The sequence below is a fragment of the Myotis davidii genome, unplaced genomic scaffold (genome assembly GCF_000327345.1).
Source record: "Myotis davidii unplaced genomic scaffold, ASM32734v1 scaffold684, whole genome shotgun sequence".
Classification (NCBI taxonomy): Eukaryota; Metazoa; Chordata; class Mammalia; order Chiroptera; family Vespertilionidae; genus Myotis; species Myotis davidii.
In genome coordinates, this window is record NW_006295564.1 from 1493574 (window position 1) to 1508107 (window position 14534).

Sequence of the window (14534 nt, forward strand, 5' to 3'; positions counted from 1 at the left end):
TTTGCTATTTTTTGAAGACGGAACCAATACAGCAGCCAATGTGGTATCCTATAAACTCAGGTGATTTCAAGGAGTCACTGAAAAGAATGCTTTATTCTTCAAGTATTTTTTTCAGAATTCTACTAAAGGCTCTGATGCACGTATTTCATTCTGTCTGTCAAGCTGGAATATCATGGATTAGAGCCACAGGAGCCTAAGACACGACATTCTACATTTTCCCCAAATCAGTCTTCTCCCTTCTCAAAAACAATGTAGAGTTTACATGGCTACAGGGACCTTACTGAGAACACTGCTTGGGTCTAAACGGATGATAAATTGCTAGGTAGTCTCACCAACTTAGATACTGTGATTCATGAAGTATTACACATCACTTCACAATTGACTGCATGGGCTACCTATGACATTTTAGAAAAAAAAAATACCTACAGCAGTCATTCAATGCAAAGTAGGGTTTTTTTTTGCTTGTTTTTGTTAATCCTCACCTGATATTTTTTTCCATTGCTTTTCAAAGAGAGTGGGAGGAAGAGGAAGAGGAAGAAAGAGGAGAGAGAGAGAGAGAGAGAGAGAGAGAGAGAGAGAGAGAGAGAGAGAGAGAGGAGAGAGATCAGAGAATCTTATCCTCAGCCAATAAAGATGGGTCACTGTAGGGGCTTTGCATACTTCATGAACCCCGACCAGGGATAGGGAGTGAACCCAGGTATGTGCCCTTGACTGGGAATTGAAACCAAGACCCTTTGGTGCATGGGCCAACACTCTTACCATTGAGCAAAAGTAGGGCTTTAGCCAGGGCTAAAGTAGTTTTTTTACAGACAGCTCTTAATGCATTAATTAGTGTCACGGGGGAAAGAAGCACTCACAAGTGACTCTTAACAACATACTAACCATGACAAAGGCAGTGCAATTCCAGTTGTAACTTGACCAGTTTCAGTTGACCAGTCAACTGAAACTCCTTCAGGTAGCAACTCTGCTCTAATTTAAATACACACACCCCATTCACTTCATACATACTGTTTTCCTTATCTAGTCACTAGTGTAATATAAGGTCACCACTCTTCCTCTGGATTCATGTTTTCTGCCTAATTTTTCCAGCTGCTTCCATTCTCAGCTTCCTGGTCCAGGCCCCAGCAGAGCATTCACTAAGAAGATACTCAGATTCAACTGGCAATATTTGGGATTAGCTGCCAGACTTAAATATAAGTGAGACATTTACATACTAAAGCATGATGTTCTATTGCAAGTTTATGTAGATAAATCCAAAGAGGAGGAGAAATACTAGAAGAAAAGATGCAAAAAAGGTAAAGCTGTACAAACTGCCCAGCTAGAATATTACAACTGGAAGTGCCAAACTTCTCACCAGTACCAGCATACAGCAGATACACAGTGCTTGCTCCAGATCAAATGATGCCATCACAACAGTCAGCCTGGTGAGCTGAAGCTGAGGCTAATGGCTGTACCTTACAGACTCTTTAAAAAAATAATTTAAATTCTGATCCTCTCATTTAGTAAGATGAAAGTATGATACTCAAGCCTTTTCTTGCTAGAGAGGTTATCACTAGGGGATCACATAAGTTATCATGCAAACCAGGACACTTGAAAGGGGAGAGATGTTAATAATCACACTGGAACAACAGGTAAAAACCAGGATTGCTCAAAGCAAACTGTAGTGTATGATCATCCTAGTTTTATCAGGGAGTTTCCTGTAGAGCAAGTAAAATTATCAGTGTGTAGATAGAAGTATATATACATATTTATAAATATAGTCTTAAAATTGAGTGAGAAGTCTGAAAGAAAAAGGGGAAGCAAAAAAAAGTAAAGAATTGAAGAAAGAAAAAGTGTGGCCCTGGCCAGGTAGCTCAGGTGGTCAAAGCGTCAGTCATCCTGATATGCCAAGATTTGGGGTTCAATCCTGGATCAGGGCACATACAAGAAGCAACCAATGAAAGCATAAGTAAGAAGCGGAACAGCAAATTGATTCTTCTCTCTCTCCCCTCCTTTCTAAGGTGAAAGAAAGAAAGAAAGAAAGAAAGAGAGGAAGAAAGAGAAAGAAAGAGAGAGAAAGAAAGAGAGAGAAAGAAAGAGAGAGAAAGAAAGAGAGAGAAAGAAAGAGAGAGAAAGAAAGAGAGAGAAAGAAAGAGAGAGAAAGAAAGAGAGAGAAAGAAAGAGAGAGAAAGAAAGAGAGAGAAAGAAAGAGAGAGAAAGAAAGAGAGAGAAAGAAAGAGAGAGAAAGAAAGAGAGAGAAAGAAAGAGAGAGAAAGAAAGAGAGAGAAAGAAAGAGAGAGAAAGAAAGAGAGAGAAAGAAAGAGAGAGAAAGAAAGAGAGAGAAAGAAAGAGAGAGAAAGAAAGAGAGAGAAAGAAAGAGAGAGAAAGAAAGAGAGAGAAAGAAAGAGAGAGAAAGAAAGAGAGAGAAAGAAAGAGAGAGAAAGAAAGAGAGAGAAAGAAAGAGAGAGAAAGAAAGAGAGAGAAAGAAAGAGAGAGAAAGAAAGAGAGAGAAAGAAAGAGAGAGAAAGAAAGAGAGAGAAAGAAAGAGAGAGAAAGAAAGAGAGAGAAAGAAAGAGAGAGAAAGAAAGAGAGAGAAAGAAAGAGAGAGAAAGAAAGAGAGAGAAAGAAAGAGAGAGAAAGAAAGAGAGAGAAAGAAAGAGAGAGAAAGAAAGAGAGAGAAAGAAAGAGAGAGAAAGAAAGAGAGAGAAAGAAAGAGAGAGAAAGAAAGAGAGAGAAAGAAAGAGAGAGAAAGAAAGAGAGAGAAAGAAAGAGAGAGAAAGAAAGAGAGAGAAAGAAAGAGAGAGAAAGAAAGAGAGAGAAAGAAAGAGAGAGAAAGAAAGAGAGAGAAAGAAAGAGAGAGAAAGAAAGAGAGAGAAAGAAAGAGAGAGAAAGAAAGAGAGAGAAAGAAAGAGAGAGAAAGAAAGAGAGAGAAAGAAAGAGAGAGAAAGAAAGAGAGAGAAAGAAAGAGAGAGAAAGAAAGAGAGAGAAAGAAAGAGAGAGGAAGAAAGGGAGGGAGAGAGAGAGGGAGGGAGGGGCATTAGTCAACAAGGAAATAATGAGGACTATTCTAGAAGATGAAGAATGTTTCTAGAAAACAGAATTACACAGTCTATTTCTAGATGTAGATATAATGAGATTGTCATTAAACTCTCTGGTACCACCTCTCTCATGTGCAAAGGTAGATAGTGGTCCTAAGAGACAACCTAGAATTTGGGGAGCCTGGGCTTGAGGCAAGAGCAGGCTGGCTGCACTCTAAGCACTGAGGAAAAGGAGGTGTAGGGCTCCTGATGCACAAGGGGGAGGGACAGGTCTGAATATGGTCCTCAAGGACACTGCAAGCTCTCAAGGCACACAGCACACTCCTGGAATCTTCTGACCAGTTGGGAGCCACCTGTGTGCAGGGGAATGGTAGCAGCTGCAGACCCTGGAGTCCACATGAATATAGATGGGAACACACCAGTATTAGTTCCATGTTAATCTCAGCCTTTCAGAATCACAACCACAGCAAAGTGTGTTCTAAGTAGACTCTGTCCTCTATTTTCTATAACCTCTTCAGTGCTCTGAGGCAAGTGAAGCCAAATTCTCTGCTCCTTTGGGGGCTGAAAGAGTTCATCTTAATTCTGAAGTGGTTGGCGTGAAGTACCTAGTTAGTAGGAATCTGATGACTTAGAAAATCCCTAATGCAGTAAATCTGTCAACAATTAGCTAAAAGCATACTCTAATCATATTTGGTAGCATATAAAAACGTAAATGAGCAAATTCAAATCAGTGCTATCAGTAATAATCTCTAGTTTCTAAAAATAACTGGGGAGTAAACCAAGCAAACATTAGCTGTCTTCTAATGAAACTGCCTCAGGAAGTGGACCTAAACTTTTGGCAAAGCACTAAAGATTCCTAGAATGACCTTAAAATCCTTTATTTGTTCTCCCTGCTTTTCAGGAAAAATTCTTACATTTTCACATAACGCGAGCCACAGAGTGAGGTATTCTTTAATAATATAAAAAGCCACAAAGTCTGAAAGTTCTACTAAAGATCTCTTCCATCTTATTTTGTGTGCCAAACAGATACAAACGCCAAAAGACAAAGTGTATTAAACAAAACAACAAGCACCGGCTCCTCCAAGCCATACTGGGACCTGTAATCACTTCCGGAGTGTCCACTTCTCTCGGTTAATACATGCACAAACTTCAACAAACCAGTTACATGATATATTAGGATGTTAACCAAAAACATCCAAATTCTGTTGCTTAGTAACTGCTGTCAAAAGATCCAATTTCCAGCTCTGCTCTTTGTATGGACTAAGGGGAGGATTAGGCACCATGATTCTGTTCTGTGAAGACTACAATTTGCAGTGGGATTTAGACGAGGAGGATATTCAAAGAAGATTATTTCTTTCATGCAAAGCTAGTGGAAAGGAAAATGTCTTCCATTAATTTTCAATCCTTTAAAAGCAAGACTATATTATATGTTATTAATGGGCATAGTTTTATAAGTCACTCATATTTTTAATTTTATTTAAGTAATTTAGTCACATCAGATTGTTCTTTTGTATACTCAAAAAGCATCAAGATTAGGTAATGAGTTAAAATCAAAATTTATTGCTTTGTCCTTTTGTTCATTTAATGACACTAATAGAACTACTACAACAAATTTCTTAAAAAGTATAGATGCAACAATAGATACTGGAATTAAAATTTTAAAATAGAATGAAGTTGGGAAAACAAACATAAACGGGGGAAAGATCTGCAAATATTTCAAATATCCGAACGGAACATATGGTACCCCCCAGAATGAGGATAACACCTCATACATACTGGCAGTGGTGAGAAGTTGACCTATGGAGAAAGAACTCATTAAGCAAATTAAGAGCAGTGCAAGGTAAATGTTAAAATAATTGAGAATAAACTACTTTCATACATTATAATACCATTCATATGTGAACAAAAAGCAATAGCTTAATATAAAGTCTAGCCCTAACCAGTTTGGCTCAGTGAATAGAGCGTCGGCCTGTGGACTGAAGGATCCCAGGTTCGATTCCGGTCAAGGGTATGTACCTTGGTTGCGGGCACATCCCCAGTAGGGGATCTGCAGGAGGCAGCTGATCCATATTTCTCTTTCATTGATGTTTCTAACTCTCTATCCCTCTCCCTTCTTCTCTGTAAAACAAGTCTAATGGCCCTCTTTATTAACAAAAACTCTTGTCTTTTAGTTTAGGTAATAAAATGGTATACAAAGATATTCTATGAATTAACTATTCAGACCACCATTCTTTAACAAAAATTAATGTTATAATATTTCCCAGTTTCACAAACTATTCTGTTGCAAAACATTTTGAAAAATCTTTAAAACTGAGCATTTAGTCATGAAAATGTGGCTGAAGAAATAGTTAAATGCCAATCTTTTACTTATGAAATTGGCAAAAAAAGTATTTTTATAACATTAAGTGTGGTTGAGAGTCCCAGGAAACTGACACTAAAATGATGGGCTGCTAGCATAAATTGGTTCAACTTTCTAAAGAGGTGGGATCCTATAAATTATTATTATTTTGGCATAAGAGTTTTGGTAGCAGTATTATTAAAAATATTTTAATTATTCATATTTTTACCTTAGCAATCCTGATTCTGAGAATTTATCTTAAGGAAATAACCAAAAGTGTATGTACAATAATAATGATAAGTAAAAATAACCACCACACTCTATCAAGCACATATTACTAGTATATCACAAGACATTGTGTGATACTTTACATAGATTACCATTTAATTCTCATAATAACCCATAAGGCATCTATTACTATTATCTTAATTTTATAGATGAGAAAACAGAGGCTTATAGTCAAGAAATGTGGTGGAGCTGGGCTTCAAATTCATATCTATTTGAAACCTAAGCCCAAGTTCTCAGCCAGTAAAATATAATGCTGCTCTAAGGAAAATCTAATAAGAAAATGGGGACAGTAATTTCCCAAGTTTGGTAGTTCCACAGAATATCATTTATAATTGGGGGGAAACAACCTAAATGTTCAATAAAAAGGGAATGTTTAAATGGATATTACATAGCTATTAAATTAACATAATAGTGAGATAAATTTCTATGACACTGAAAAAAGTTCACAATGGAGGGGCAGGTGGAGGGACTGAGCAAAAGAGAAAAAAATGAAAAAAATAAAAATTAAAAATAAAACCCAGATAAGAAAAAACAAAACAAAACACAAAAGTTCATAATATATTAAGTGAAACAAGGCAGTTTAAAACAGTACATCCAGTGTGATCCCCAATACATAATGTATGTGTAAGTGTGTCTGAGCAGAGAAGAAAACTGAAGGACAAACGTGAACTCATTTTTTTATTTTCTCCTAATTTGGAGGTGGGGTGTGTGTCTGTGTGGTGGGGAGGAGCGCTTACAAAGAAAGAACAGGCCTCTCCAGAATGATAAAAATATTATAAATTATTTGTGCTCTGAAAAAAAAATTAAAAATCTTCCCATCCTCACACTACAAATGAAGAGAAGACAACAGTGGTGGGAGGTAGACTAGAACTGCTTAAGAATGGCATTCATATTTCATTTTTAGAAGCAACCTGAAAAACTTAGCACCTTTAGACTGGTTTGAGCCCTCCGGCTTTTGTCAACCTATCATTAGGTAACAATGTGAAAATTATTTGCAGAGAAAGATTCTGCAATATTTCCAATATAGTTCCAAGACACCTATGCTTCATTCTTTCGCTGTTCTGTACTTTAGTTTCAGGGAATAATATCTTTTCCCCAAGGAAAGCCAAAAAGTTGAATATGTATATATTATACTGCTGAAACATAAAACATTTTTGTAATTTTAAGGGTGCATGGAAGATCCAGACAGTGAATCATGAATTGAAACCATGTTGAATAAGCTTGTTTAGACACTTATTTTCATATTCCTTAGACTTCTACTCATTTAAAACTCTGCCTTGAAAGGCTTCAACAATTTAAAGATTAAATCATAAGTTATTAAGCCATTAATTTAACCATTTAAGCCTCTAAAATCAGCACATATTACCTTCCCCCCTCAAGTCAATTTGCAAGAGATTAAAATAATAAAAATGATAATATCTCACACTTACAAAGCAGCTTTGATCTGCAGGAGTCTAAAGTACTTTTTAAAAACTTTTATAGAAAAACTAGGACCATCCACTCACATCTGAGACAGAGGCTTGTAGCTGGTGAAAAGCAATGGAGTAATTTATAATTTGTACAGAAGATGACCATTTTTAAATTTTTTTACTTTAAAAAAATAGTTTTAAATTGATTTATAGAGACAGAGGGAAGGAGAGGGAGAGAGAGAAACACCGATGTGAGAGCAAAACATAGATTGGCTGCCTCCTGCACTACCCCTACCGTGGATCAAGCCTGAAAACGGGCATGTGCCCTGACCAAAAATCAAATCAGCAACCGTTCTGTGCACAGGATGATGTTCAACCAACTGAGCTACACCAGCCAGGGCAGAAGATGACTACTTTTGCCAAGTATAAGGAATAGATGGAGTTAGAGACATGCCAGTAGAATTAGCTGTTCAATTAAAAGGAAAATTAAATGACCACAGATTCCAAGCGCTATTATTTAAATTCTCACCAAAGGATATGGCTTAAGGGTTCCCTTTAGAGGGAGGGGGAAAAAAAACACTAACAAAAAACAACAACAAAGAAAACTAACCCCTATTTACATCAAGGAAATGATGGTCTCATGATTTTGTCCAGATTTTCTTGAGAATATATACTACTGGTTTCACCTCAGGCAGAATAAATTGACTATGGTACTTAATTCTTTTGGTATCTGAAAACATTTCCTTCTCTTTCATACTCAATTTCAAATATCTTTATATAGAATATTTTTAATTTATCGAATTTAGAGAGAAAGAGGAAGAGGAAGTGAGGGAGAGAAACATTAATTTGTTTTTCCACTTAGTCATGCATTCATTGGTTCCTTCTTATATGTGCCCTGACCGGAGATGGAACCCACAACCTTGGTGTATCAGGATGATGCTCTAACCAACTGAATGACCTGGCCAGGGCTCTTTATATAGAATACTTATCTTCACATTTCAGTGTATAGAGCTGGAATCCTGCCCCAAGCTCTGTTTTCTCTATCCATTTCAAGCACCCTACACAAATAATTTTCTGCCTCCTGCACTAACAAGACACTAACTTTTCAAACATTTTTTTTTGAATATGCTTGTCTCTTTCCTAAAGAAAAACTGAAGTAATTCTATCCTATGTCTTTATAAAGTGAGGGCCTCTGAGCACCGTAAAAGAACACTTGAGCTATCTTCACTGGGTAGCACTTCAATTCTCAAGAATCCTTTCCTTGACTCTGATTTTCCCACATCTCTTTAACTTAGAGTCAGTTCTTATCTTGAAAAGATCAAGAATGAAAAAAAGGATAGAAGTAAATTAATACTTCAATTAGATACAAAATAAAATTTCTTCACTATCTGGGAGCATACATAATCAGTATCAATGGAAACACTGGCTACTAAGTGAGATTACACAGTCATTAAGAGTCTTCATCATTGCTTTTTGTTGTTTTTTAAAAAGCAGTCACCTTCTATCCTAGATGTCTCACATGACACTTGCTTGAATGTACGAGAGATGGACCAGATGGTCCTTTCAGCTCTAGAAGTCTATTCTATGTTGCAATAACTCACTGATGGCTCAAAGCAGCCATACTGAGAAGATGACGAATGGCAGCGGAGAAAGGAAGAAGGATGAGGACTGCATTAAGTTGTCAAGTAGATGTGATTATCTAATACACTGCCATCCCTTTGCGGGGGGCTGGGGGGGGGTTGAAAATATCTTTCCAATGGTACACTTCTGTACACAGTCAACTTAATTGACCTCAAATAGTTTGACTTTTGTATATTGATGAAAGAACTTAAGAATTTGGGCCACTCTACTCAAACACTCTTAACTAGGATCTTTCCTTTCAATCAAGTCAATACAAACTTAAGAAATGAAAATTAACCATTATATGTATAAAACAAAGCATAATCTGAAAGATAAAATAACAATGCATTATAAAGTTAAATATCTAATATAGTTGCTGTTTCTTCCCAAATTTTGCTGATAATCTAGTTCCACTCGAAAAGAACATAGTTGCTATGGCATATACACACACACACACACACACACATACACGTACAAAGATAGATATATATGTACATATGTACACACACATCTAAGAGATATGAAGTTAAAATGAAAGTAAAAATCTTAATACCTTCTTCATGGACTGACACTTGGCTGTCTCAGAAAAGCCAATCATCTTATCAGGAGAACAGATCTTGATGAAGGGGAAGTTGGATTCCTCTGCAATCTTTGCAGCTAATGCAGTCTTCCCACTGTGAGGAGGGCCTGCATAAAGATATGAGCAAGTCAGGGGAAAAAAGCCAACCTAAGCAAAGGGAAATAAAACAAGTTTAAACTTTTATCCACAAGGTACTGAGGTCTCAACTAGTTGCTCATTAACATATCCTGACACAATTTCATGGCAGACATGTTTTCTCTTATTTATTAGCAACTAAACTTAATGAACTGATTAGCATTTCTCAAAAGTATGATGAAATACATTCCTTCTCTCTTTCTCACATAGTCTTAATCTTTCAAACTTCTGCCTAAATATATAAAACACAAGGGTTTTGCTTCTTAAAAAAGGAGTGCATTCAAATACATATCAGTATTTATGTTTAGTTCTACCAAATTATTTGTCTAACGAAACAATACAATTTTAGGAGATGATTGTGGGGGCAGGGAAAACTGCCTTATTAGAAGCAAATGTGACTTAAAAAGCTAGAATTCAAAAGACTCAGGCCTTCTAAAGACTCAGGCCACCAAATCTACAAACTTACTTGAATTTATACATCTTCTTCTTCCCTTCTGTGTAATGAAAGATGTGTCCCTCTTCCACCCATAAACCAATCAATTCTTCCTTCCCATCTTTTCAGAAACCCAACATTATTAATAGTACCCTCTCCCCCATATCTTCCATCTCTTCCTCTTCACACACCTCAACACTACTCTCTTCTTCCTTCAAAATGGAACTTCCCTAAATAATTATCTGCTCTGGTTGCCTTCACTCTTCACCTTCCATCCACTCTCAAACAAATGCTATGGCTTCCATTCCCATTACATGGAAAGGCTCCCATCAGGATCACCAATGACTTCCATGTCATCAAATCTAACAGATAATTTATCTGTTGGCCTCTTAAGAATAATTGATACAATTGATAACTCCCCTCTTTCTTTAAATACTTTTCTTGGATTCTATGATAGCATATTCTCTTTCCCCCTACTCCTACCTCTCTGGTTACTCTTGCTCAGTCTCCTTTGTCAACTTTGTTCTTAAATGTTGACACACTTCAGAGATCAGTTCTAGGCCCACTTTTCTTCTCAATCTATACTCTTTCTGTAAGTGACTTCTTCCACTCCCATGGATTCAGCAACAGTCAATACACTGACAACTCATGAATGTATACTGTAGCCAGACTTCTCTTGGAGCACCAGACCTACATATAATAGGCTACTTAACATTTCCGATTCAATTATTCTGTAGGAACCTCAAACTCAAAGTGCTCTGAACTCATGATCTTCTTTCCCAAATCTTTCCACTAATGCTCCCAATCTTAGAAACAGGCATGTAGACTAGAAACCTGGGGATTGTATTTGATATCTTTCCCATAGTACATCTAGTTACTTAATATTTCTAAGCCTCAGCTTCTCTACAAATAGGGATAACAGCAGCATCTATCCTTAGGACTGAAGTGGGTTTAAATGAGGTAATATGTGTAAAGTGCTGGTAGAGTGACTGGCAAAAGTAAGAGTTCAAAGAATTATAGCTTAATTTATTAATAATTATAATAATAATATGGTCTCTTTTATTCTACCTTCTAAATATTTTTCAAAATGGTTTACTTATCTCCATCTCCACTACCATTGTTACTTCAAACTACAATCAAATTACAACTAAGGCTAATGCAACCAGTGGTAACCATTGGTCTCTCCTGTGTCTTTTTTTGCCCTTCCAGCAACTAGTCAAGTACTCAGTGAATATTTATTTAACTGAATTCAGCGCTATTTGGTATTACAGTCTATTAAGTAACATAGAAATTTAGATACAATCCTATAAGAAAATGAGTTGCTATCATTCATCAGTAACATTCTGTCCTCAGTAGGACTTGAAATGCACAATTATTGGTACACATATACTGGATTACTATTTGCAGACGATGAACAGTACTAGAAATGAAAATAATTCATTTTTCTGGAATGTCCTAAATGGCTTTATAAAAGTACTGTTTTGTTTTTTTAACTTTTAATGCCATCTTATCATTTCTTCTCACCTTCCAACAGGACGCTAACCAATGGTGTGCGGTCACTGTTTTTCATCTGCTGGACCAGCAGCTCTCCATCATCTAGAACTCGAGTAACTGGATCACCCCATTTGATAATACCATTCATAATGTAACTTGCATAATCCTCTTGGTTTGTGCCAAATGCCTATGGAAGAAAAGGACAGTTTAAAACATTTTGAGCATATAAAAGATGCCCAAAATACTTTATTCCTACACAATAAAAATGTTGAGCAATATCCCATATCAATATAAAAAGCCTGAAAACCACACCAAAAGACCTCCATTGTTTTATAATTTTGCATTTTACTTTTTATCAAATTGGGGAGGGGAGGAGCTGCTTTGGGTGACTTAATGGAGAAACAACAGATTCTAGGCTCAGATTCTACCAGAGCCCAAGCTGTCATAACCCCTGAGAAAGGGTATGTCCCTATGTGCTTAGTTCTATAAGGAGTACATGGCTCTTGCCTTCTGTTAAGAACAAAGGGAAAAAGAGATTATGGACTCAGAAGACAAAGACACGATCCTAACTCTGACTGTAGTGTCATGGATTAAAATGGGAATGTAAAATGATAATGAGGAGATCCTGTCCACATCAGTTTGGTGGAAGGGGTTACAAGTTAAATGGCACCAAGGTAAGTGTATATGTGTAAATATAAGATTTTAAATGAGACAAGAATGAGCAGTTGTAATGAAAGATTGAAGGGTTAGGAAAATAAAATAAAAGCAATTATTATATGTAATAATTTTAATTGTTCTCACTACATATTGGAGTTTAAATCACATTTCTCTTCATTTTCAACTTCTAATCTAATATTGGAACTCCTATCAAACCAGTTGCCAAAAGTAGTCAATAACTTTAGTACTTAGTTACTTAACTGAATTTTCATAAGGTTAAAAGGAAAAGAAATGAGTAGGAAGACATAACCCAATGTAATGTAAAGGTCCTATGTCATGAGAATTTTAAGCTATTATATCCTTCAACAAGTTAATTTTTCACTACCCCGATGTATGGAACAATTTTAACTCTTCTTTAGAACTTGCACCTCACAAAAAATTATTCTTTGTAATGTCTCTAAACAGTATAGAACAGTCTCATTACTCTATTTCTTTGCTACTCAATCATTTCTCAAACTTCTCTTTGGTCCTTGCATACACTAGTCCTTTGATTCCTGAGTACAAAGGGAAATCCTCATTGCCTGGTCTGGATATAGTGCATTCAGTGGCCCTCTAAAAAGTTATAAAGGGAGAGCCTAATAAATACTGCTATACGAAATATGTAGCTTGGCTGACTTTTATCTTTAATTATTCCAAGTATACACTCTAAGTCTTACAGCAGCAGCTTTAAGATACCTTTAACCAGGAAACAGGCTACACAATATGTATGAGTCTTCCTTACTTATCCCGCCACTTCATTTTTGTTTTGTGCCCCAGACTCATGGAATAATTTTAAGAAACTTATTACCTACTTAAGTTAGTTATCTTAGTTTCCCCTTTCTTGTAGTCAAATTATAAAAAATCTTGAAATAGATCAGTTAGGCTGGGTTCTAATATCTTTGGTATCTATTACAAATGACAACAGCAAAAGATTAACCATTTCTATTGCTCAGTAACTTTTGAAAGTAAATATTTATATTTAAAAGTCATAATAGTAATAAAAAATAGAGCTAGTAAAACAAATTGATTTTTGTCTTTAAAAGAAATACTTGCAACAAATAATTATTGTCAAAAATATATAAAGAACTTATACAGATAAAATAAAAATAAAGACTAAACAATAGAAAAAAATAGGCAAAGGCATGAATAGCATCTCTTGAAAGACACTTATATGGCCAATAAGTACATGGAGAAATGCTTACCTTCGTAAGTAATCAGTGAAATGCAAATTAAGACCAAAATGAGATCCCATCTTACAGCCAACTGAATGGCAAAAATTAAATCTGACCATACCAAGTGTTGTAGAGGATATAGAGTGACAGGATCTCTTTTACAATATTGGGGAAGGTACTTATTGGTTCAACCACTGGAAAAAGTTTAAAATTCTTACGTTTGAAGTGAGACATTCATATACCCAACAAACCAAGAATTTTATTCCTTAATATATATCTAAGAGAAACTTGTTTAAGAATGCTCATAGCAGCACTTGCTAGTAATATAAAAACCTGGTAATGTCCCAAATGTTCATTGATAAGAAAATAGATAAATTGTGGTAGTCACACAATGCAATGCTCTTCAGGAATGAAAATGTCTAATCACTACGATATACATATGAAACTAATATAAGATTTTATAACATCTGTAATTGGAAAATTGTTTTTAATTGAAAAAAAGAAAATGAATGATGTATAGCTACAGAAAATCATATGGATGATTCTTGGTTATAAAATATGCAATAAAATAGCAATTCCCCCAAAATTACATGCATCGTACTTTATTTTATACCCCATGTAGACTAATGACAACAGTGTGTCACAAACTAAAGATTAAGATTAATCCAATTCTGTGCACCTGAGATCCATTTTTAAAAGAAAACCAAACATACACACCTCTTTAAGAGGCCTTTCTGCACTTTGTTTTTTGTACTAGTATAGGACTCCAAACAATGGCTACTCAATGAAGAGTAAACAAACATTAGTGGTTATTTTATAGAAAAACTAGAGGCCTGGTGCATGAATTTGTGCACCAGTGGGGTCCCTTGGCCTGGCGTGCAGGATCAGACCGAAACTGGCTCTCTGAGATCCCCTGAGGGGTCTCAGATTGTGAGAGGGGCGCAGGCCAGGCCAAGGGACCCAACTGGTGCACAATCGGGGCCAGGGAAGGACGTGGGAGGTTGGCCAGCCAGGGAGGGATCGCGGGAGGGCTCCATGGTGTGTCCAACCTGTCTTGCTCAGTCCTGATTGCCTGGACCCCAGCAGCAAGCTAACCCACCAGTTGGAGCGTCTGCCCCCTGGTGGTCAGTGCACATCACAGTGAGCGGTTGAGTCGACTTAGCATATAATTTGCATATTATGCTTTGATTGGTTGAATGGACGACCAGACACTTAGCATATTAGGCTTTTATTATATAGGACTAGAGGTCTGGTGCACAAAAATTTGTGCACTCGGCTGGAGGGATCCCTCAGCCCTGCCTATGCCCTCTTGCAGTCTGGGACCACTTTGGAGGTTGTCCACCTGCCGGCCT

General features: G+C 36.5%; 1 protein-coding gene across 1 annotated transcript in view; it reads right to left on the minus strand.

The window, feature by feature from the left end:
* The window catches only part of LOC102755866 (vesicle-fusing ATPase), a 120039-nt gene that overhangs the window by 30936 nt on the left and 74569 nt on the right, over nucleotides 1–14534 (minus strand). Inside the window, exons 14-15 of the mRNA XM_006779403.2 lie at nucleotides 11345–11501; nucleotides 9226–9359 (exon numbers count right to left, since the gene is read on the minus strand). Coding sequence (XP_006779466.2) covers nucleotides 9226–9359; nucleotides 11345–11501 — 291 coding nt within the window. The remainder of the gene's footprint in view (nucleotides 1–9225; nucleotides 9360–11344; nucleotides 11502–14534) is intronic.